Source organism: Tenrec ecaudatus, chromosome 2 (assembly GCF_050624435.1).
Source record: "Tenrec ecaudatus isolate mTenEca1 chromosome 2, mTenEca1.hap1, whole genome shotgun sequence".
In the NCBI taxonomy this organism is placed as follows: Eukaryota; Metazoa; Chordata; class Mammalia; order Afrosoricida; family Tenrecidae; genus Tenrec; species Tenrec ecaudatus.
The window spans coordinates 193,683,182-193,706,103 of record NC_134531.1 but is presented as its reverse complement, the minus strand read 5'-3'; the positions used below and the strand labels follow the sequence as shown (position 1 = coordinate 193,706,103).

The 22,922-nt window shown below is 48.8% G+C and overlaps 2 protein-coding genes across 5 annotated transcripts in view; one reads left to right on the top strand and one right to left on the bottom strand.

The window, feature by feature from the left end:
• Window positions 1-8,160, top strand: part of TRIM41 (tripartite motif containing 41) — a 23,952-nt gene extending 15,792 nt beyond the window's left edge. Inside the window, exon 6 of one of the 3 annotated variants that reach the window (XM_075542076.1) lies at window positions 7,788-8,160. In XM_075542076.1, the coding sequence (XP_075398191.1) occupies window positions 7,788-8,005 (218 nt within the window). In that variant the 3' untranslated portion in view covers window positions 8,006-8,160. Of the gene's footprint in view, window positions 1-3,354; window positions 5,209-7,787 lie in introns of those variants that run through there. The other 2 variants (XM_075542074.1, XM_075542075.1) reach the window with 2 other exon arrangements.
• On the bottom strand, window positions 3,982-22,922 carry TRIM7 (tripartite motif containing 7). Of its 2 annotated transcripts, XR_012782864.1 has the most exons (8): window positions 22,404-22,922; window positions 21,443-21,538; window positions 14,986-15,216; window positions 14,294-14,316; window positions 13,866-13,981; window positions 13,557-13,592; window positions 9,814-9,878; window positions 9,254-9,389 (listed from the first exon to the last, which is right to left on the bottom strand). XR_012782864.1 is itself a non-coding variant. In XM_075542080.1 (7 exons), exons 1-7 carry the CDS (start codon window positions 22,920-22,922, stop codon window positions 8,878-8,880), a joined length of 1,533 nt encoding a protein of 510 aa, XP_075398195.1. In that variant the 3' UTR covers window positions 3,982-8,877. The 2 variants fall into 2 exon arrangements, 1 of the variants encoding a protein (XP_075398195.1); XM_075542080.1 differs by lacking the exon at window positions 9,814-9,878 and having other exon boundaries at window positions 3,982-9,389.

The following is a 22,922-nucleotide window of genomic DNA, read 5'->3' as shown; positions in this document are numbered from 1 at the left end:
GTATTTGACCATTGTATATAGAAGCAATATGAGTCAGAACCAACTCAGTGACCCCTAACAATAATACAAACCAGTTGATGGTACAGACTCGGTACATATTTCTACGTTCCAAAGTGAAAGGCGGTTAACCAGTGTCCTCAGACCAATCTTACCTCATGCCGGAGCACATACTACGCATCCATTTACTGGCACACGTAACAAGTATACAAACTAAACCTGGCTATTCTTTGTCATTTTACTTTATGTTAAAATCAGCCGTGGTCTTAAGACTGGTAGACTAGTCACCTCAAGAGCAGAAAAGATGCAAGCTGAGTCACTGGAGGACAGACACTTACCTGGCCAGAGCCGTGTCCTGGGACGCTCAAGCCTTGCTGTGGGGCATATAACTTCCTGGTTCAGTTCACCTACGATCGTGCCTTCCAAGTCCTGGGAAGCAGCAAGGGCCCCATAAGTGGTGTTAATGGCACAGATACTTTAGTAAGGCGCAACTAAACGTTCTCTTAAGATGTGCCTCCCGCCCACCCTGGATAGGTCTCCCAAGAGCCCCCTTTAAATCTAAATCTCATTTAAACAGGAAGGTCATGTTCCCCTGCTACCCCTACCCTGAATCTTTGGTAATGCACGAAAGCCTCTGGTTATCACTTCTGAGGAGAGATTTGACCATCTAGTGTGTAGAGACTAGGAGTGGTAAGTAAACATTCTACAATGTGTAGAGCAACCTTGCAACAATTTTACAGCCCAAAACGTCCATTTTGAAGATGAGTAAGTGACTATAATAGTTTATTCCTCTAAGTAGTTAAATTTAGCCCATCGTTACAAAGTAGTCCCTGGCTTATGATCAAGATCTGTTTCCATGTCCTTTTATATCTTCTAAGTAAAATTTGTAGTGAAGCTGAAATATGTGCAGATAGCTCTTTAATGCAAGAAAAACAGGCTCAAAACCTTCAGTGATTCGAACTGGCAGAGCTTTTAATCGTCTCTTAGGAAGCAAAGGAGCCTGGTGGCATAGCTGTAAGGTCAGCCGCTTAAAACCTTTTAAAGGGCATGGAGAAATAAGTCAATGGATGTTTGTAACCAAAGGACTGCCTGTGTTGAGAAGTCATCGCTGGCAGGGCTCCCAGTGAGCAGCCAGGAACTTAGTCTGATACCCATCCATACTCACCCCGATCTTGATCCCGGGGCCTGTGGCTGCTTCCGTTGGGACTGAAGCAAAGGATGCTGATGTCTTCTCAAGGGTATAAAGGTACTTGACCTTCATTGAGGTCCCACTGCATGCCTTGGCCATCCGGAGCAGACAGGTATGGTGAAACAGGGCAATGTTACTTCACGCACACGTCTATAAGGCCAAGCGTTTATCTAAATTAATCCCAGTTTCCCTCCTAGCTTTTGATAAGCCAAAAATTCAAACACTATCTTGGTAGGCGTTTCTTTAAATGCAGGACTCAACTCCTACCCCATTTAGGCACTGATAGCTTATGCCTCCCCATAATCAATTTTGAAATGACAAGGTTCTATTAACCGCAATTGTTTAGCAAACTAGCTTTATAGAAAACAGCTTGCTTTGAATGTTATTTTGGGAAATGCTCTTCAGAAATGTGTATTTTTCTCTACACTGGAGATGCCTTGCCTCCAGAAGCACAGAGAGATCCTTCTCGAGAGATCCACCGTGTTCAGGTACCCTGTGTGGCAAAGTTACTGGTTTTCAGTTTCTATTTAGCCAAGTTCCAACACCTAGGTTGACAGAAAGGTGGGGCCCACACAGTGAGGAACTTGGGTCCAGATTAGCCATGTAGAAGGGTTTAGCTCCCATCTACGGCCATAATGCTCTACTAGCCACTTGAGAACACTGCCGGCCAAACAGCAAACCCAATGGCTTGAAACTAAGTAACAGCAGGGGGAATATTGATGGTGGGACTTCACCCATGGAATGTAGTGTTTATACTCGCTTCCTGAGACATAAACTCTAAATCCTTGGTAATATAAGAGCCTCTTTGCAAAAAGGGCACCAGTTCTGATATGTTAAGCCAGTCAAAAACAGCCAGAAAAACCCAAGGCACTGTTTCATATCCCTTTGGGGACTTGGGAAGAAGCCCCACTTGGGAAACACTCCGAGGCCCCATGCTAATGAAACAGCAACCCACCGTGCATTCGGAACCATCTTAATGAATTACGAAGACGGGGTCTGCAAAGCTTTTAAACTTGTACCCCGTGACCCTCTAGATGCAGTCAGCACTTTCCATCCGCAATGGCCTCGTGGCCCTGGCACCAAGCTCACCTTGACCAACTTGTCCCAACCACACGAGGCAGTGATGGTATTGCTGCTGCTGGGCGCAAAGCGCACATAAAACATCTATTCAGAGGCTCTCCTACCGGAGACAGAAAAAATGTCCTGTCCCATGAAAGTCTAGACTACTGTCTCTCCATCCTGCTTTGGGAGGTGAATGTTACCAGCCCTTGGGTTCCAGAGAAACTTGAGATCCGTACATATAGTAGAGGAAAGATGGGAATGAACCGGAACATGTGATCCAACCCCATACCTTCATTTTACCTGTGCAGTGTACTTCCGGATACCCAGATTATTCCACAGCTTGATGGGTTTATCTCTGGAGCCAGAGACAATCTGCCGGTTGTCAAAGATGGCCACATTCAGCACATACTTGGTACGACCTACACAGTGGTGTATGGTGGCACCCCTGAGAGGGAGGACAGGGTCACTATACCAGCCGTTCTCAACCTGTGGGTTGGACCCCTTTAGGGGTCAAACAACCCTTTGGCAGGTCACCTAAGACCATTGGAAAACATATTTCCGATGGTCTTAGGAACCGAGACACCTCCAGGTGGGTCCGCCCACATGCAGATACGCCCACATACAAGTACCTGGTGTGATGACATCATCGTGCCAACCCCATCACATACATCCCGTACAAAGACAGGTGTATGTGGCAGGGTTGGCGCCATAATGTACTTATGTGAACCAGTCACGTGTAGGGAACAGCTGCTGTGTTGAAAGCAGCTACTCTGTTAAAAGCAGCTACTGTGTTGAAAGCACAGTATTGGAGGTAAAATGATGCTTCATGAATTATAATCACTGAGTAAATGTAAAATCATGTACTGTATAATCCAACTACTGCAAATATATAGATATCTGTATCATGGGAACTTAATCTGGATGCTGATCAGTCTTTTTATATTCAGCTGTGGTTGATGTGAATGCTGCCCCTTGTGATAATAACAGGTATGTAAAAAACAAACAATGGTAAATCATAGGAAACTTTAATGAACTGTATCGACTGAACTATGCCATGTATCATCTTTTGTATTATTAAAGCTATTGTTATATATCATTTTCATTAGCAAACCATCCCATGACAGTGGCTCACGTAGAGAAGAATGATAAGAAAAGAAAATATAGTGAGGATTTTTTACAGTATGGTTTTACCTCAATAATTACAGCAGGAATTGAGAAACCACGATGTGTTATTTGTTGTGAAGTTCTATCAGCCGAATCTATGAAGCCGAACAAACTAAAACACCATTTTGATAGCAAGCATCTGAGCTTTGCCAGCAAGGATACCAACTACTTTCTAAGCAAAGCTGATGGACTCCAGAAAGCCAGACTTGACACTGGTGGCAAGGACCAGAAACAAAACGCAGCAGCCGGGGAAGCTTCCTATTCGGTGGCACTCCGAATCGCCAGAGCTCTGCAGCCTCACAACGTTGCCGAGGATTTACTGTTGCCAACGGCCAAAGACATTGTTCGAGTTATGATCGGAGGCAAATTTGTTATGAAATTGAGTGCAATTTCTTATCTAAGGACACTCACTCTCCACAGAAGAATAGATGACATGTCTGCTGATATTCTTGATAGGTAATCCAGGAAATTAAATCTGCATCATTTCCAATATTTAGCATCCAGCTTGATGAATTAACAGGCGTTGCCAACTGTTCACAGTTACTGGTTTACATGAGGTATATTAATGATGGCGACTTTAAATATGAGTTTCTTTTTTTGCAAACCTCTTGAAATAACAACTACTGCGTGTGATGTATTTGACAAAGTTGGTTTATTTCTGAAAGAGCATAAGATCTCTTGGGAAAAGGTTTGTAGTGTTTGCACAGATGGTCCTCCAGCTATGCTAAGATTTCGATCTGGATTTCAACATTTGATACTGAATGTGTCACCGAAAATCATCAGAACTCACTATGATTCATCAGCAAATTAGTAACAAAGACGCTGCCACAAGAGTTACAAGAATGAAAAGCGTTATAAGCTCTGTCAATTTTGTAAAGGTGAGCACTTTAAATAGTCGAGTGTTTTCACAACAATGAATTGAATGCGCCGAACAATGCTATTTCACACTGTCCAGAGGAAAAGTTTTAAAACGTTTTTGAGCTTCGTAATGAACTCAAAAAGCTTTTCAATCAGAAAGCACAGTTCAAAGCACGTTTCAGCGATAAAAGTGACCTGCAGAGAATAGCTTACTTGGTTGCCATCTTTGCCATCTTGAATGAGTTAAATTTATCACTGCAAGAACCAAATGCAACACACCTCAATTTGTCTGTAAAGACCCAATCATTCCAAATGAAGCTTTAGCCAAAAAGAAAAAGGAAATTTACATATTGCCTACCTTATCTGCTTTTTTTGAGGAACATGACATTGAACCAGACAAAAGGATTACAATGATAATTTCTGTGAAAGAATACTTGCCCATGCTTGCAGATGAAATTTCATAGCACTTTCCAAATCTACCTGACACCCCATTTGCACTTGTCAGAAGCCCATTTAGTCAGTTGAAGCTGTTCCTGAGAGCACAAGAGGAGCTCATTGAACTTATCAACAGCGATGCAGCAAGAACTGATTTCTCTACAATGCCAGTTACGAAATTCTGGACCAAGTGTTTGCAGTCGTATCCTGTTCTGTCTGAGACTGTGTGCCCCTTCTTCCATTTCCAACAACATATCTTTGTGGAACAGGGGTTTCCACCTTGCTGGTTGTCAAGTCTAAATACAAAAGTAGACCTGTGGAAGATGATCTTCATTGAGCTCTTGCAAAGACTGCCCTGAGAATTTCTGATCTGGTGAGAAAGAAGCTATCTCAACCTTCCCACTGACATTGGCTTTCACATACTGTTGCAAAATGTAGCAATGTAGTTTACTGTTATATTAAGACTGTTACCCATACTACACTATGCTTCAAGACAAAATTTCATTTGTCATTAGAAATAAATATTTCACAATATATAATTACATGTTTGTGATTAATCACTCTGCTTTATGTTCAGTTTGTAACAAAATACATCCTGCATATCAGATATTTACATTATGATTCATAACTAGCAAAATTATAGTGATGAAGTAGCAATGAAAATCATGCTATGGTTGGGGTCACCACAACACGAGAAACTGTGAAAGCATCTCGGCATTAGGAAGCCAAGAACCACTGATCTAGACACTGCTAAACTTCCACGGCTACAGCACTTTCTGCATATCTGTCTCAGGGGATTTGCTTTACCCACACAAACACATAGCCATAGCTCCGACCACGGCAAGCTCCTGGTTCAGTATATGCCAGAAGATCCATCCAGAATTGCAGGTCATGGCTTCACTCCCACATGGAGCTCCGTTGGTAATGTCACCTACCATCACTAGGTTCCTGTCCCTTGCCGACGACATGGCTAAGAGCTGTGAAGGTAATGTGGCGAGTGTGACTGTGGGAGGCTACGTCGGTGAATTGGTGAGGGCTGCATTTGGTTGCTTCCTTGCCAGGTGGTAAATCCTGGGAGAATCTGTGGACCTATTTTGCATGTCAGGGGGTTATGAAGGATGGGGTGAGGGCTGGGCACACTGCAAGGGAAGGAGGGGCACCCCTGGCTAGGGCAGTGCCTCTAATAGAGCAGTGAGGACAACTCCAGGACACTAGAAGGGGTGTTGACTGGGCAAAGACAGGATTGGGGCTTGTGTCTCAGGCAGGGTCCAGAGCTCATGGCTGTGAGCTAAGGATGAGGGAAGCAGGGAGGGCGGGGGTAGTAGACCTGTTCTGAGAGCAGTCCTAATCCTGTGAAGGTGGGATCTGGTGGGGGGGGGGTGGGACTGTGATAGAGCAGAGGCAGCTGCAAGGGAACAAATTGAGAAGGTGGCTAGAATCTGAAAGTGGTGGGGGATGGGGGTAGGGTGTGCTGGACTGAGCCTGGGGAAGGTCCTGTGGATCCTAGCCCTGCATGCCACCTTTGGGAGAATTAAGAAAAGGTAACCTTAGGACTCCTCTTGAATCATGGAGAACTGGCCCCATCATGACTCCCAAAGGGCTTAGAGTAGGGGGAGAGTGAAGGCATGGTGAGGGACAAGGGTCTCACCTTGACTAAAGACAGGTGACAGCTGTAGGTGGTAGACCTAGACTTGGACTCAGGGGTCAGCCTGCCCTAGAGTCCTTGCAAAGCCAGGAGTCTGAGGTCAGTGGACAGGCAGAGGTGTTCCCTAGTCTAGAGACTGAGAGTCCTGCGAATATGGGGTTACAGAGGGCTGAGTTATGGGTGGCTCTTCTGGATCATGTGTCTGGGATTAAGGGGTGGAGTCTGAAGGGCCCAAATTAAGCCAGTCATTGTTCCCAGAGACTTTGATTTCACCAGGGCCCAAAGGATGGGCGAGGAAAATGCATACACACACTCGCACAAGGCACTGTGCCATCAGAACGATCAGCAGGGACCACTAGAGAACATCCTTTCTTCCATGTGGAGTTAAAATTGTGAACTGTTGTTAAAACTGTTGTTTAGATATTCTAAGACCCACCATCACAAAAAGCTGAAAATGTATGCTTCAACAAGTTAGTGGGAAAATTCCATGATCTTTTCTAGCTCTTTGTCCCCAAACCTTTGAACCTCCTCACTCATACATCCATACCCAGTACCTATACCTGGCCTGCCACATAGTCTTCTGTAAGCTGTCTAAAGTGTTTCACTATTAAGAAGTACTCATATGTGAAACCAGCCCCGGGGGCACCGTGGTCGTGAGTTTGGCTGTTATCCACAAGGTCAGCAGTGCAGACTCCCCAGCCAATGGGTGTCAGGTGTTGGGACTGGAAACCCACAGGGACAGTTCTACTGCCCTACAGTGCGACGGAGTTGGATTGATGCGACAGTTCTACCCCGGCTGTGAGAAGATATGACACTGAGAAAGGACCCTTGTGGGGTACTGAGTTATAGGAACCCATCAGCTGCTCTCAGGAGAAAGATGAGGCTTTCTGCTCTCTGAATCCAACCCTAAATAGGGTCATGATGCTGGGGGGGGGGGGGAGTTTGGGTTTTTTTAAACTATATACTTTAGCACAATTATTACATGAGATATGGGGTTACTGAACTACTCAATCAAAAAGCCACCCTAGCGGTCCAAACAGCTGTCTTTCCGTCTGATGGTCACTAGGTGGTTTAAGTAGAAAACTGCACGTTGGAAGTGGGTTTTCCGTGTGCAGACCGGCGACACTCAAATGCGTGGATGGGCTGCAGTGTTCTAGAGCTCTCTTCCTGTCGGAAAAGAGCTCAGGATTTAAGAGCGCCCTTCAGCTTGGAGAATGCTGGTGGAGGCTGGTCCTGACCCCAGCCCTTAGGACCCAGGGTCCTGATTGCCTGGCGCAAGGTGACAAGCACGCACACATCCACACAAACACACATGCTCCCTCCCTCCGCCAGCCAGAAGCCCTTGCTCAGACTTGTGTTTGGGCATTCACACCAGGAGACAGGGGAGAGTCAGCAACCCTAGAGCTCAGCTCACTCTCTGTATTTCCGTCTCCCCAGCCCCTGTCCCTGAGGAACACGAGGCAAGGAACTACGTCACCTTCCAGAAGCCCCACCATCACATCAGACGGCCACGGAAGGAGGAGGCGGGAAAGGGAAGGCCCACCAGGCAATCTGAGCAGATGGTGCTGCCAGCCCCAGGAGCACCAGGCTCCTGGACTATTAACACGCATCTGGCAGGTCCCAGAAAGGGTGTGTCAGGGGCAGCTTTGTGCTAGTGCATCTCTGCTGTGCTGACTGCGTCTGAAAGTTACAAGCCCCAACTTGCCTGGCAAACCAAACTTCCAGAACTTTTCATCTCCTTTCCCGAGGGAGACTGCTTTTTGGTCCTGGAAGATGGGGCATCTGAAAGAACACAGGATAGCTGTTGTGGTCAAGAATGTATGTATGTACAATTGATGTATGTATATGTATGGATTGTGCTAAGAGTTGTATGAGCCCCTAATAAAATGTTTAATAAAGAATGTATGTATGGCGCTGGATCCTGACTGAAGGGTACTGGGGGGTAGCAGTGCCCGTATGGTGTTGCCTGGGGTGTTTTAGAGTGGGCTCTTCCTCACACACACGGCCAAGGTCTCCTTTCAGTTCTGGTCTGGACAGGCCTCTGAGCTGAGTCAATATCCCTCCCTGAATAGAAACGTCTTCAGGCCTGCTGGATCTGTGGGTCTCATGGCCTCTGAAGGGAGAGCTGGCAGCTGACCAAAAGCAACTCGGAGCAATCATGCATCTGGCTGGCCCACACCCAGCCTACCCCGGTGCACCACCAGGTGGCCAAAAAGAACCCACAGGTCAGGAAGCGCCCTTACCCATCTTGTTCAACACCCAAGGGATGTGCATGAGCTGGACTTCCATCCTCCTCTGCCTCCACTTCCTGGGCTCAAACCCACAAACTGCCAACAGGGTGGGGAAAGGCCTAAGAGCCCAAGACCTGCTCATCTCGCCGCCTGTTTAATTGACCACAGAGTCCTTGTACTCAGTCACCACGCTCATGTTTCTCAGGGTGTTCCCAGGAGCCCCTGGGGCGGGGGGTGGAGGAGGATAAACCCAGCAGTTCAACACTGGGGGTGGGGCGGGTGTTGGGTCACGCCCCTCACGGCCAGATTCGCAAGTAAGTGCCAGTGGAGCAGACCGAGAACAGGGGGAACACGGGCTCCTGAAAGTTGACGCGGAAGGTGTAGATGTGGCGCATGTCCTCTGCAGCATAGAAGGACACGGCCCCCACTTCCAGGTCCAGGGCCACTCGCACCCGGGACAGGTGCCCACAGCTAAGCGGCGTCCGTTCGGGGCTGGTCACAGCCCAGTACTGTCCACTGTTGAGCTGCAGCGCCCAGACGCCCTCCTCAGGTTTGAAGGGCGTGAGCCCCTTGCGCCGCACACTTTCCCGGGCCACACCAAAGGCCCAGCCCTCCTTGGAGCCCACTTCCACTTCCCAGTGGTGGCGGCCGCAGGAAAAGCTGCAGGACGCTAGCACCCGAGTGTTGGTATCAAAGCGGCTCGGGTGATCAGGCACGTCCTGGGCCCTCTGTCCAAGGCGTACACTCTTAAGATCTAAAGAGAGGATGAGGCGAGGGTTGGCTGTGTCCGGATCCAAGGTCAGTTCCACTGCAGGGCAGAGAGAGAGATGAGAGGTGAGGGACTTCACCACACAAGTCTGGCATAGGCCCTCCTTTCTTTGTAAACCCTTCTAATAGGAACCCCCCTGCCAACACCCAATCAGTCCTCTGCTCCCTCCCTCCCCACCCCCGCCCTTGAGGGGTGTTCTGACTACTGGGAGCCCTGCAGGACAGGGAACTGTGCCATAGCATTCCAGAGCTATACGCCTTCCTGGAAGCAGACAGCCTCATCATTCCCCCCCCCAGTGCACCTGGTGGATTTGAACCACAGACCTTCAGGACAGCAGCCCAACAATGATCCCATTGTACCAGCAGGGCTCCTTCCTGCCTTCCAAGTACAGTTAAGGTTCCCCCCCCCACCCCCACCCCCGCCACTTAACGTGTATTTGTTGAAATCAAACAAATATATGGACCTGATCGGATCCCATATTGACGTGGTTGTTAGGTGCCATCGAGTCGGTTCCGACTCATAGTGACCCTATGTAGGACAGAACAAACAGTAAAAGTTACAGTGTGTACACGTTCCAGGCCCTCATACGGGCATTGGGACAGCCAGTGAGGATAAAACAGGCCAGATTCCCGGCCCTCCTGTAGCTTGCTTTCTAGTAGGGGGAGAGAGAACACAGCCCAACAAAAGCTGTTCTTTCATTTTCTTGAGTCTTGCTTTCAGGCCTGTCCCCCGCATTATTTGGGGCGCCGGTTCAGAAAACTGCTTTGGATAGACGGCAACAGCTCATTTCTTAGAGATGGTGTTCCGCTGCATTTTCAGCTGACTTAGTAACTTATCATCCTGGTTTTAAATATGAGAAGAATTCAGACTCACACATTCCAGGATAAGACAAAAAAGGTAAGGAATATTTTTAAAAGAATTAGGTATTAGGGAATTTCAAGGAAAGCTGTATATGGACCCATGGTGGCTAGTTGGTTACACACAAGCTGCCAATCAGAAGGTCAGTGGTTCAAACCCCACCAGTCACTCTGCAGCCTTTAAAAGATGGAAACACATGGAAACCCAAAGAGGCAATTCTTCTGTCTTAAAGGGTCACTATGAGTTAGAATCAGCAAGATGGTGGCGAATTTTCCTGTTTGGTGTGGGAGGCCGTGCAATCTCTCCAGAGACTGCAGGTCGGATCCTGCAAAGCCCCACACAGCTTGAGAGGAGGGGAAAGAAAAAGGGACATCGGAAAGGCACACGCATGGAGGGTGTGAGGGCCATTCAGAGCATCAAAAGACTCCATGACAATTCTCATAAATATTTTGAAGATCTAAATTTTTCTTCTTTAAACTATGAACATTTCACAACACATATTAATACACAGAAAACAATGAGTCATTCATGTTAAATGCTTCAGAGGTGAGATTGTTTCCAAGCTTCTCTATAAGAAAAGATCTGACTTCTTTCAAGAGTTTCTGTGCACAGGTGGAGAAGCTGTGCCATCCTCTCACTAGAAACTGTCATTTTAATCCAGCAGTTTGAATTCTGACGGACCCATTTTGAATCTCTATTTATTGTACCAATCTCACTACCAGTTGATATGATTCATAAACATTTCAAAACTGGTGATAAGAGTTGTATGAGTCCCTAATAAAATGTAAAAAAAGAAAAGAGGAGAAAAAAATGATTAGGGCAAAGACTGTACAGATGTGCTTTATACAATTGATGTATGTATATGTATGAACTGTGATAAGAATTGTATGAGCCCCAATAAATTGTTAAAAAAAATAAAAAAAAAAACATTTCAAAACATTTGATTCTCTATTTATTGTACCAATCTCACTACTACTTGATATGATTCATAGTGACCCTAGAGGGCACAGTGGGAGTTCTGCGGGTTTCTGAGGCTGTAAATCTTCTTGGGAGCAGGAAGTCTCCTTTTTACCTTACAGAGCAGCTATTGGGCTCGAATAGCTGACCTTGTGGTAAGTAGTCTAATGCATACCCCACTGTACTTGTCCAGTAACTTATTTGTGGCCCCCTTTTAAGATAACACATTGGAACTGCCTGCTAATCAGTTCTTAAGAAAGGTGAAGTGATATTTGGGAAAATTCCAAGTTCATTTAATTTGCACTCTTCAAATATATATCTTTGGATCATCAAAGGACACCATGTGAAGTATAACTTGACCTAAATATTTAGCACCACACAAACTATTTTAATAAAGCCTGTGTGTACTTCCTCTATCTCAGCCAAATACTACGTTAATATATCCTGATTTTTTTCTGGGTGAGCGGAGTGAATAGTAGTGTATGGCAAATGTTCTATATCTCAAAAACTAGAACTGATAGAGAAAAAGCAGCACCATTTTTTTGGAACCAGCGGGTCAAATATACCCAGAAACACCTAAGGCACCAAAATGTGTTGGCTAGTGATAAATGATAAACACAGTAAGTAAGAGGAATTGTGCTATAGTTTGAACTCCATTGTTTGGGGAAGGACCCACTGACAAGGTACCATTTGAATCTAAAGAACTCCACACACTCTGGATCCACGGAGCCCAGAGGAATCCCTAGAACTATTGCCCCGAGATACCCTTCAGAACCCAAGCCCAAACTCTCCAGATATCTCCCGAAGTCTTTTTAAAACAATGGTTGGCACATTAAAAGAGGTCTGCTTGGAGCAGTATGCTCTTTTAAGAACTATCCATATGGGATCCAAGTGACAACGGCAACTCAAAAGATTAGACAGGATGCTTAGTGGGCGGCGAGTTTACGTTGGTGAAGAAGGAACAAGTCAGAAAGGAAAAGGGGATGTGACTGGTTGGCCACTGCAAAGAATGCGATCGAAGTCATTGAAACGTCTGTGTAGAAACTGTGAGGTTGGTGTGTACTTTGCTGTGACACAGAAGAAATTTCTAAAAGAACATTTGAGAAAGACAGAAAGAAGGTAAGGAAACCCAGGCTGCGGGGAAGCACGCTGGCTAACCATACAGCCACCCGGTCTCGAGCCCAAAGGGACCTACTGCCATGGACTGGATTCCAGGGGGTAGAACTGCCGCGTGGTTTCTCGAGCCTACAGTCTTTGTGGAAACAGGGTGGCTAGTGGTTTGAACCGCCCAATCTATAAGCAACCCAATACTTAACTCACTGCCCACCAGCGATCTGGGTTTATAGCTCTAACCCTAAAACCAACCAGTCCCTGCCATCTTCGGACTCGTGGCCACACCACGTTTCACACAGTGCGAGTCCCGCCCCGGGTTTTCTGGGCTAGCATCTGGACAGAAGCAGACCCTTCCTTCCTTCCTGGTGCCACAGGGAGCGCGCAGCAGCACGCCAGCCACCGCAGTACGACAGACTGACAGACAAGTGGTGGGACTTTTAAGTTAGTGGTCAAGAAACTCTAAAGAGGATGAACGCTTCTTGAGCACAAGTCACAGAATATATTTAACTTTGCATTCCAAGATATGCACACTTGGGACAAAAATCTCAGAAAATAATATTTTTATGACGTGATGCACTTTGATGGTTTGTATTTCATTTAAAAAATAGGTTGAAACACACATCTGAGTGGGGAGTGTGTGTTTAGTGTATTCTGGGAATAGCAAGGAGGTGTGTGGCTGTACAGCAAGCGAGGGGGACCGAGTGGGGGTGAGGCCAGATCTTGAGGGCCTTGAAGGCTGAGGTAAGGACTGGCCTCTTACATGATCTGACATGGTTGGTTTAGATGTTGGTTAGATGCTTTACAAGATCTGATGGGGTTGGTTTAGATGTTGCCAAGGTAACCTCTGACTTAGCTCAGTCACCAGCAGGGCGAGTACGGCGCAGGCTTGGGCCTCACTTCAGAGCTCTCTGCGAAAAGAACTGTCTTCAGCCTCCCTGTTGCTCCTGAGCCCTGCACACACACCTCCGTCCACAGGAGCTGCCTCCAGTATAGGAGGAGGGGAGCTGGGAGAGACTCCTCTAGGCGGCTGAGAAACACACCCAAGTCTCTGTCTAATCCAGCGTACAGGCCCACAGGCCCAGGGCCACGCGCAGGTGACAGCAGTGCTGAGGCACGCAAGGATGTGGGAAAGGGAGCCGAATGGGTGAGTTCGGAGGCAAGGCTGCCTTGACCAGGACAGGAACCAACTGAACACAAAGCCCAGAGATAGTCGCTGCAGGGAGAGGCGTCTCTGCTTCGCCATATCATCAGTTCGTACTTCCACGACAACCTCCTTACCTTTCTCGTCTTTCTCCAACTCATCCCGAAGATCCTCTGAAGAAAAGAAACAAAGCAGGTGTGTGTGAACAATATTTAAGTTTGTTAATGATACCACCTTTTCCAATACTTATAACCCAAGTGACTAATTTCCCCCAAAACCCAGATTTGCCACTACCATCTCTCAAAACCAATCCTGCCTTGACCAGAAAGCATTTTTTTTCACAGCTTCTGGAAAAGCAGAGTGCAGATCCCTGAACTGCCCAAACCACACCACTACCACCTCCACCATTCACACAGGATGGCCAAGCACCACACCCAGGCCCCTACCTTTGAATTTCTTGAGCAACCCCTTTAAAACAAAGGTCTTGAGGGAAACGTTCCAGACTTTACTCTTCATCTCAGAAGAAACTGTAGATGGCTTGGGGCCAGGCACATTGCTGCACCTGCAGGACAAGCGCCCTAAGAAAGGCCCGGGAATGCCGTTCCCACCCCTACTGTGGTCCCACAAATAGGTTGGCAAAGCCCTTTTGGTGAGAAGAGGTGGAAAAGGGAGAGGCCAGCCTCCTATCTAAACTGCCATGGCCAGGCAGGCAAACAGTTGCCTAAGAGTGCCCCCAGGTAAGACAAGTGTGTGTGTGTGTGTGTGTGTGTGTGTGTGTCGGGGAGGCTAGATGAGGGCTGCGAATGGAGAGAGAATTTAGCAGAAAGAAAGACGTAAAAGCCTAGAAGCTTCAGAAGCTGTTAGGTTCACTCACCTGCTTAGTGTGCTCTTGAACTCCTGGAAGGATAGATGGAAGAACACCCAGTCAGCATTGTGCAACTTGCATTCACCTTTACAGCAAAACTGGCCCCTTGGCCTGGGGCCGCCCTGTCCCACACGGCGGGAGCCTCTGGAGGCGACAGCACACCACTATGGCTTTGCTCCTGGGGTGTCATCAAGCCAGTGGGTCCCTTATCTCTGGCCACACTCTGCCAGTGTTCGCTTTATTACAGACTCTTCATCTTCTGGGCATAGGGTTACCTCTGCTCTTGAAACCACACAGACAAATGCAGCCCTATGCAGTGTGGGGACTACAGGCTTCGGGGGTGAATTTAGGAGATTGTGATGACCAGGGTTTTGAAAAGCGATGAAGAGTAGCAAACAGCAAATGTGCATCACATGCAGTACAGGTAGAGATTACTTTCTGGGACTTTTGTCTCACGCATATTTGTTTAAAACTTTATGGAAAATTTTCATTCTACTTTAATTCCATTTTCCCACTAATTATTGAAATCCCTTCCTATGTATCCTGGAATAAGTGTCAAGTCAGCGTTATCCCACTCTAACCCCAGGAGAAGCAGGACACCTCTCCTCGGTCCCCTTGGCCCTGGATTGTGTGGTTCCCCTCACGAGATCAAGCACAGCACGGGTCATGCTGCCTCTCCCCACTTGCCGAGCCAGACTCACCTGGAGAAAGTCAAGGTCGGGCTTGCAAGCGGTCTCCTGGATCTGGCTGCTAAGCTTGGAGAGCTGGGTGATCTCGCCCCCAAGCTGGGCCAGGTTCTCATTCTGCTTCTGCGTCACTTCTCGGGACAGCTCCTCCAGACGGCTGAGGAGCCGGCCCTCCTGCTCCACCAGGAAGGCTCTCAGGGCCTGGAACTCAGCCCCCACCTTTTCTCTCTCGGCTGCCATCTGTTTCTGTCCACAGAAGAGGAAAGGTTGGAGAGACAAGGACACTTGGGCACTGAAACATGACAAGTGAAAGGAGTCTCTGAGTGGTCCCACAGGGCAAGGGCCCGTCTCCCTCAGTGCTGCATGGATCAAAGACACACCTACTCTAGTTGACATACTCCCACTTGGTGTACCAACAGTCTCAGAATGCATCTCCTTGAACTTGGGAATTACCACCTAATCTAGGACAACTTAGAGTATCCCAGGACTACCTCCTAGCTGCATGGTCAGCGTTTTGAAACCACCAGGACCAATGTGAGGCTTTCCACTAAACAGAAACTCCAGGTATCAGTTCTGCTCTGTCCACTTGATCACTATCTATCAGAATAGATTTAATAGCAGTGGGTGATTATAAACTTCAAACAGAAACCCTATTGGTGCAGGGGTTTAACATCTGGATGCTAACTGCAAGTTTGGTGTTAGAAAAGCACCAGACAACTCCCCAGGGCAAAGATGAAGATGGCTGCTCCCATAAAGATCCGCAGCCTTGGAAATCCCGGTGGGGTTTCCTGCTCTGTCCTGCAGAGTCACTCTGAATCAGAGGTCTCAACGAACGAGAAGGTGGCTATAAAGTAGAATCACCAGTGTTACTAGGTAATAGGTATTGCAGGACACAGGACACGGGGTACTAGGAATTTCAGAAGCCTAGGTATTTGGGTGGAGACACTGATTCAGGCCAATGTGACTTCAACCTGGCTACCACTAAACCTAGGGTTGAAATGTACTCCTTTAAAAAGTCAGAGGAATAAATGAGCATAAGAAGCCAGCTACTATCAGGATTTAAAAGAAGGTAGCTTCTTAATTCCCCAAACATTTCCCCTTCAAATGTTTACTCTCTGCTTTACTTCATTTAAAGGTGTGTCTTTTCTTTTTAACACTTATTAAGATACCACATGTTCAGAAAAGTAGAAAGAAGAAAGGTTCAATGCAGTCAATTTCTTAGGATGAATCTTCTGGTCATAATCTCTATGATTTCCACCAAATGACTGGGTGGGATTATGCAAATAAGGTGCTATGGCCCACCAAGGAGATTGGATAACTTCCTAATAATGTAAATAAGATGCAAGCTATCTTTGTGGTGATGGGATCATGTAAATAAAGTGTATGGAACCCTGACAAGGGGATTGGTCAGTTTTGTCATCTGCTAGACTTCAAATGAGCCATCCCAGAGGTGGAAAGAGTAGGTAACCTCACCACCACCTGGAAAAGATGGGAGCAGGCCGTCCTTTGGACCAAAGACCCTTGTGCTGGAACCTTCTGACCCAGGGGACAGAAGGATAGCACTGACGATAGTAAGAAGCAACGGGACAGAAACAGTGACAACAGAAGCAACAGAACCAGGGCACTGGTAAGAGGAGATGGTGTGGTAGGTTTCCCGGCCAGAGAGCAAGAAAGCTGAGCATCTTCCAGCAGGCTGGATGAGGGCCTCTGGGCACTTGGGGAGCTAGGTTCCATGGCAGGGGAGATATGAGTGGCTGGGGTTAAAGCACCAAGAGAAGACAGTTAGTTCGGGCAGGAGGCTTGCAGGTAGAGTGGAATGCCTCTGGGTACTTGTGGGCGGAGCTAGAGAGCTTTATACCACTTGCCGAAGCAGGCAGAACAGAGGGAGGCCAACCTGTGGGCATCGCTGAAAAGCAGCTGTCCTGGTGGAAGAACTGTATCATGAGTTGTTTCTGATCCTGAATTGTAACCTGTAGCTTCCCTAAAAACTAGGTAATGACTTCCTATAATGCTTTCTGAATGGCCAGAGCAACAAACTATGGAAGCCAGAAGAGACGTAAGGAGTGCTATGGAAGGGATGGAGTTTTAAAAATCAGAATTGATTAAAAAAAAACACACACAAAAACTGGAGGGTGGAAGGAAGCTTGTCTGACTTCCACCTCACAGAAATCAGCGTCAGGCTGATGTAGATGGTGAGTCTTCCCTCCGCGAAGTCGGGCACCCCCACCCCTACCCCGGACACCATTCTTACTAAAGGGGAAAGCACTGCTGATAGGCAGAGGCAACCGCATACCCAAAGTGACCCCGGTGAGAATGTATTTGCCTGGGGGAGGGGGAAAACCGCAAAGTTTAGAGCTAGTTATCACGTTCCGAGGGCACAGAGGCCTCCAGAGGGTCACCCTCATTTATAACTACTAACAACTACCCTCACCTTTCTGCACCTCATCCTGAAGACCCCAAATGCGGTTCCAGGTGGTGCCCCAAATCACTTAGCTTTAGTAATTCACCAGACAGACTCCCTGAAAGCTAGTCTACTACTCCTACCCACTCCCTCCTCACTGCCACTGAGGGGATGCCCGCCCACAGTGAGCCTGGGGAACGGTAGGATCGCCCTGTGAGCTTACGAGACTGTGACTCTTTACCGGAGTAGCAAGCCCTGTCTTTCTCCTGCAGGGAGGCTTCTGCTTTCAAGCTGCTGACCTTGCAGTTAGCAGGGCACCGTGGAACCACCCTGCTGCCAGGGCTCCTCAGGATTCGCAGTCACAGAGTATCAGAGAACAGATATAAATGTAAACCACACACAAAGTTTCCATTGTCCTTTTCTTTGGAGTCAGAACACGTGACCTCCCAGGGACTGATGTATGATGATATGCACCAACTGTTGCCCAGCAGAGAAGCTCACCCCAGCTTGTGTCCAGAGTTCTGATTCAACTTGCATTATGTCGGGCTGACTGATTGATTGCCCATGTGGTTAAACACAGTGCCCAGGTCAGTTGATACTGGGTGACCCGAGGCTCTCACCTGTTTGGCCTAAGACCTGGCTCCAAACACAGATATTCCTTGCAGGTCTGGCATAGGTTACCCCCAGAGCTGAGGGCTCAGGTCAGATCTCTCTTTGGGCAAGGCCAAATTCTGTACAAATGATGCTGTATGCGCGCTTTATAGCCCATGAAGCCCTCACTTCAAGTGCATGGCAACAATCCATTATCGTTCATTTCTATTTCCCACCTACTTTTTACAGCCCCCACATAGTCTTTCCATTAGTACCACATGCCCTCCTTCGTTTTCAAACAGACTCACACTCCTGATCCTTTCTTGATTCTTGGCTTGAATCCATGTGACATCCACATGATTTAAGAAGTAAACTGAGGCCTGAGGAAACCTGCCCAGTAGCTAGTGAGGACTTGGGCCGACCAGAACAACCTCAACCCCTCCTCCCTGGAAAATCTAGGTACAAGAAACCGTGGCTGAAAAAGGAGGCCGTCAGGGAATTGCTTTAAGTCGGGGCGTGTGGGGTTAAGCTGCACCCACTTCATGCAGTCGGAAAGCAAACAGTGCGGAGTACTTACATAACCCAAGGGCAAGGCCCGTTCCGAGTACCTGGTGGAAAGTAACTCACACTCACTCAGCCCTGACAGGGTCCCGATGAGGTGAGTACAGTTAGCATCTCTTTGAAGATAAAAATGTATCGTGTGCTTATCCCGTTTTCACGATGAGGAGATCGCGGTGGAGAGACATCTTGGGGGTAAGTGGTAAGCCAGTCTAACTCAGGGAGTCCAGCTCCAGGGTTTATACTTCTTGCAATCGCATCAGGTTGCCTCACTAGGAAATCACACACGTGAAGTACCTTAGCCCAAATAGTCTAAGTCATAGCTTGTCGACACTGGCACTCCTACTACTTGGGAGTCACATAACAGTTTGTGGTGAGGGGCTGTACATTATACAGCATCTAACTCAAGATGTCCAAACCAGCGTGGACAACCAAAAGATCTTCAGATATCGCACGTGTCCCTGTGGCGCCAAACGAGCCCTTGTTGAGAACCACTCTTCCGTACAGTAAGGACGTTTTCAACAATGGTTATACGCTCTCTCTGATGCTTCATGAAGCAGACATTTTGTAATTATAAACAATGTGCGAGTCAGAAACAAAAGGTGGCTGGCAAGAGAGGACAAGAGTGGAAGGTGCTAAGTAAGCCGCAGGCCGGGAGGGGCTGCCAGGCTACAGGAATACTCTCTGGGCCACCATAATGAGAAGACAAAACAATACACCTCACTGCCATGGCGTCTCAATCCTCAATAGGGCCGAGTAGAAGGCTTCGTCCTCTCTCCCGTGGAAGGGCTAGCCCTTGTGAACTGTTGGCCCTGTGGCTAGCGACCTGACACTCAGCCGTGACAAGAACCAAAAAGAGACACAATTATTCCTTCTCCACGCTGAGGTTGGATAAAGGTCAGGAGGTGTGAGCCGTTCCTCGTGCACAGAAGTCAATGACCGGATAAGAAAGAGTGTGACGGATGAGCCTGTAAGTCAAGAAAGGACCACAGACATCTCAACTTGACCCAAAGCCCATCTGTAGGCAACTGAACATCCCCTTACAAAAGGGTCGCAGGGAGGCGATGAGCCAGTCGGGGTCCAGTACAGCACAGATGGAACATACAACTTTCCTATAGGTCCTCGATGCTTCCTCCCCTCCTTCACCCTCCCCCCCCATGATTCATGATCCACATTCTGCCTTACAAATCTGGCTAGACCAGAGGATGTACACTGGTACAGATAAGATACGGAAACAAAGGGAATCCTGGAGAGATACACCCCTCAGGACCAATAATGAGAGTAGCAATACCAGGAGGGGAAGGGGAAGGTGGGGGAGAAAGGGGGAACCTGTCAACAATGATCTACATATAACCCCTTCCGTGGGGGGCGGACAAGAGAAAAGTGGGTGAAGAGAGATATCGCACAGTGTAAGACAGGAGAAAACAATGATTTATAAGTTATGAAGGGTTCATGAGGGAGGGAGCATGGGATAGGGAGGGGAGAAAAACAAGGAGCTGATACCAAGGGCTCAAGAGGAGAAATGTTTTGAGAATGATGATGGCAACAAATGTACAAATGTGCTTGACACATGGATGTATGTATGGACTGCGATAAGAGTTGTATGAGCCCCCAATAAAAGGATTTAAAAAAAGACATCTCAACTCAAAGGTCTTTCCCTTCTGCCCTCCTCCCCCTGAGAAAGGAAGAAGCCCCAAGTTCCCCTTCTAGTTCCCAACAGGCCCTTGTGCATCCTTTCATTATTTCAACTTTTTTACCGAAGAACTGAATTTGAGAGTAAGACAAATGGCAGTCAGTGACCCTCCTCGGCCACCTTAACCCAAATGAACCTGATCTCACTGTCCTGCACCCAAGTACATTTTACTTGAATCTTCTCAGGAAACCTGCACTCCACTTTGGGGGGCATCCTCAGCTGCGGCGAGGAGCTGTGGTAAGCCCAAGACCCCAAACCTCTGACATGCCCCAAGAGCTCTTTCCCTTAGCCTCGATTCCAAAGCATAATATAGTCGGAAAATGAAAAAAATAAAGTTTAACTTATCGGGTGGCAAAATGTGCCCTGAACTGACATGACACTATATATTATACTTATGTTCCCACCTAGTATGCATTTAGATTCCTCTGCAGAAATATCAATGTGTTCAATCACAAGATGCTACCCCAGGGAATAAAAATAGCCTCTGACCCGGCAATTTCTCCACTTGATATGTCTTCCAAAGAAGTAAGCAATAGAGATACGCACACCCCCTTGCAGCAGGATTCACATCAGTGGCAGAATGGAGAAACTTTGGTGCCCACGCACAGTGGAATACTACGTACCATTAAAAAACAAGGAAGAGACTGTGAAACACCTCATGACATGGATGGATTTGGAGGACTGAGTCAATTGAGTAATTCCCAAAATGACAAACAGTATATGAAACCATTGTTCTAAAATAAAAACGACAGGTAAAGGGTCTTCGTAGCAAAAGAAACAGACTGATGGTTGGGGGATTGGGGTTGGGGGCAGAGGAGGGGAGGGAAGCAACAGACTAGAAGGGAGTCCAGTGTCAGGGGTGGTCACATACTCTTCTAGAAGGGGAAGGGGGGGGAGGGAAGGGGGCAGGGCAAGACAAGCTACTGGGAGTTTTGATTATGTTGTTTAAAAGATACTGCCCCAGGCCCCTGTTGAGATACCACACATCCTGATTCCCTGGGGCACACCGGTTACACGCTGCCCTAAAGTGATTGCACTAGCAATCTCCTGCACGCTCAAAAGCTTTGGTTTGTATAATAAATTAGACGGCCATCCTACGCAATGTGTACCCAATGACCTTTCGAAAACCCACCCCTGCAGTTCCAAGCCACACCCTGGAGCACTGCACACACAGTCAGGGGGGGCAGGTGTCCCTGCAGGTGTCTCCCCCAGGCGCGGGCCCCACTCACCAGGAGCTCCCTGCTTTCTTTCTCCTCGGTGGACCGGAACAACTCATATTCCTCCAGCTCCTTCTTCAAGACTTGCAGTCTCGAGTCCAGGAGCTCCTGTGTGAGGGGCGAGGGGAGGTGTGGTAGTGAGAGGTTGCTGGAAACCCCGCGTGCACCTTCGGGGGGGTGGGGAGGGAACATCCAGCAGAAACAGAAGGCCTCGTTCGTTGGGCAGGAGGCGGCCAGGTAGAGCCACCTGTGGACATCAGGATGGACGCAACAAGCACAGGCTGGACACTGGGATAGCGGATGGCTGCAGGGTGACCCCAAAGGCCCGAGTCTCACTTCCCAAGAATATCTGCGGCACAATCCAGACTGAAACACAGGCACCTCCACGAGCCTAACCCACCTTGCTATCTCCTCTCTTCTTGCCACCATCAAAAAGCCCCTCTGGGCAGCAGGGTGGCAGAGTAAACAAAGAGAGAAGACAGTTCTTAAGTCAAGGCACACACCTCGCTGTGCGCCAGCAGGGGATATGGTGGGTTGGGCGCCCAGTAGGGGAGCTTTGACAACTCATGATTCTCTGACTAGAGAGGTCGTCCCACCTGGTCCCAGGAGGTCACTAAACGAGCCACGCCCCCGGGAAATGGCTCAGAGTGAAAGCAGCAGGTGTGTGGATGGAAAGGGGCTTGCGGGCGGCAATAAGGAGCGCGCTCCTAGAAGCCGTGGACCGATAGGGGGAAAATCGCCATGCTGGGGAGTCGTTCGGGGGGCGGGGGTGCCGGGGAAAGCTAGTGACAGAGGTGTGTGGGGAAGCCTGGAGAGCCGCTCTCGGCCGCGAAGCAGGGCCCCGGGCGGCCTGGGCGGAGCAGGGTGGCAGGGAGTCCTTCGCACGGCGTCTGCACCACGCGTGGGTGAGCCGAGCTGGGGCTGAGTGGGGGGTTCGATTCCCGGAGGCAGGCAGGGGTGCGCGCGCCCTCACCTTGGCCTCCTGCACCGCTTCGTCCAGCGGCAGCACGGCGTGCGCGCGGTGCTCCCGGGCGCGGTCGCACACCACGCAGATGGCGCGCCCGTCGTCCTGGCAGTAGAGCTTGAGGGGTTCGCCGTGCAGCGCGCAGCCGCCCGCCGCGGCCAGGACCGTGGCGTCCGGGGCCCCGCGGTCCCCCGGGGCCGCCGCTGGCAGGCTGAAGCGGCGCAGCAGCGTGGCCACGGCGGCCAGCTGCCGGTTGGGCCGCAGCTGGCTGGGGCGCGCGGGCTCGCGGCACTGCGGGCAGGGCAGCGGGCCGGGCAGCGAGCGCGCCGAAGCGGCCGCCCCGGGTGCCGGGCTCGCCCAGCAGCGCGCGATGCAGGCGCGGCAGAAGCTGTGGCCGCATTCGACCGACACGGGTTCGCGGAAGAGCTCCAGGCAGATGGAGCAGGTCGCCTCCCCCTGCAGCTCGGCCGCCAGGGCCAGCGCCTCGGCGCCGACTCCGGGCCCAGTCCGAGGCCCCACCGCCGCCAT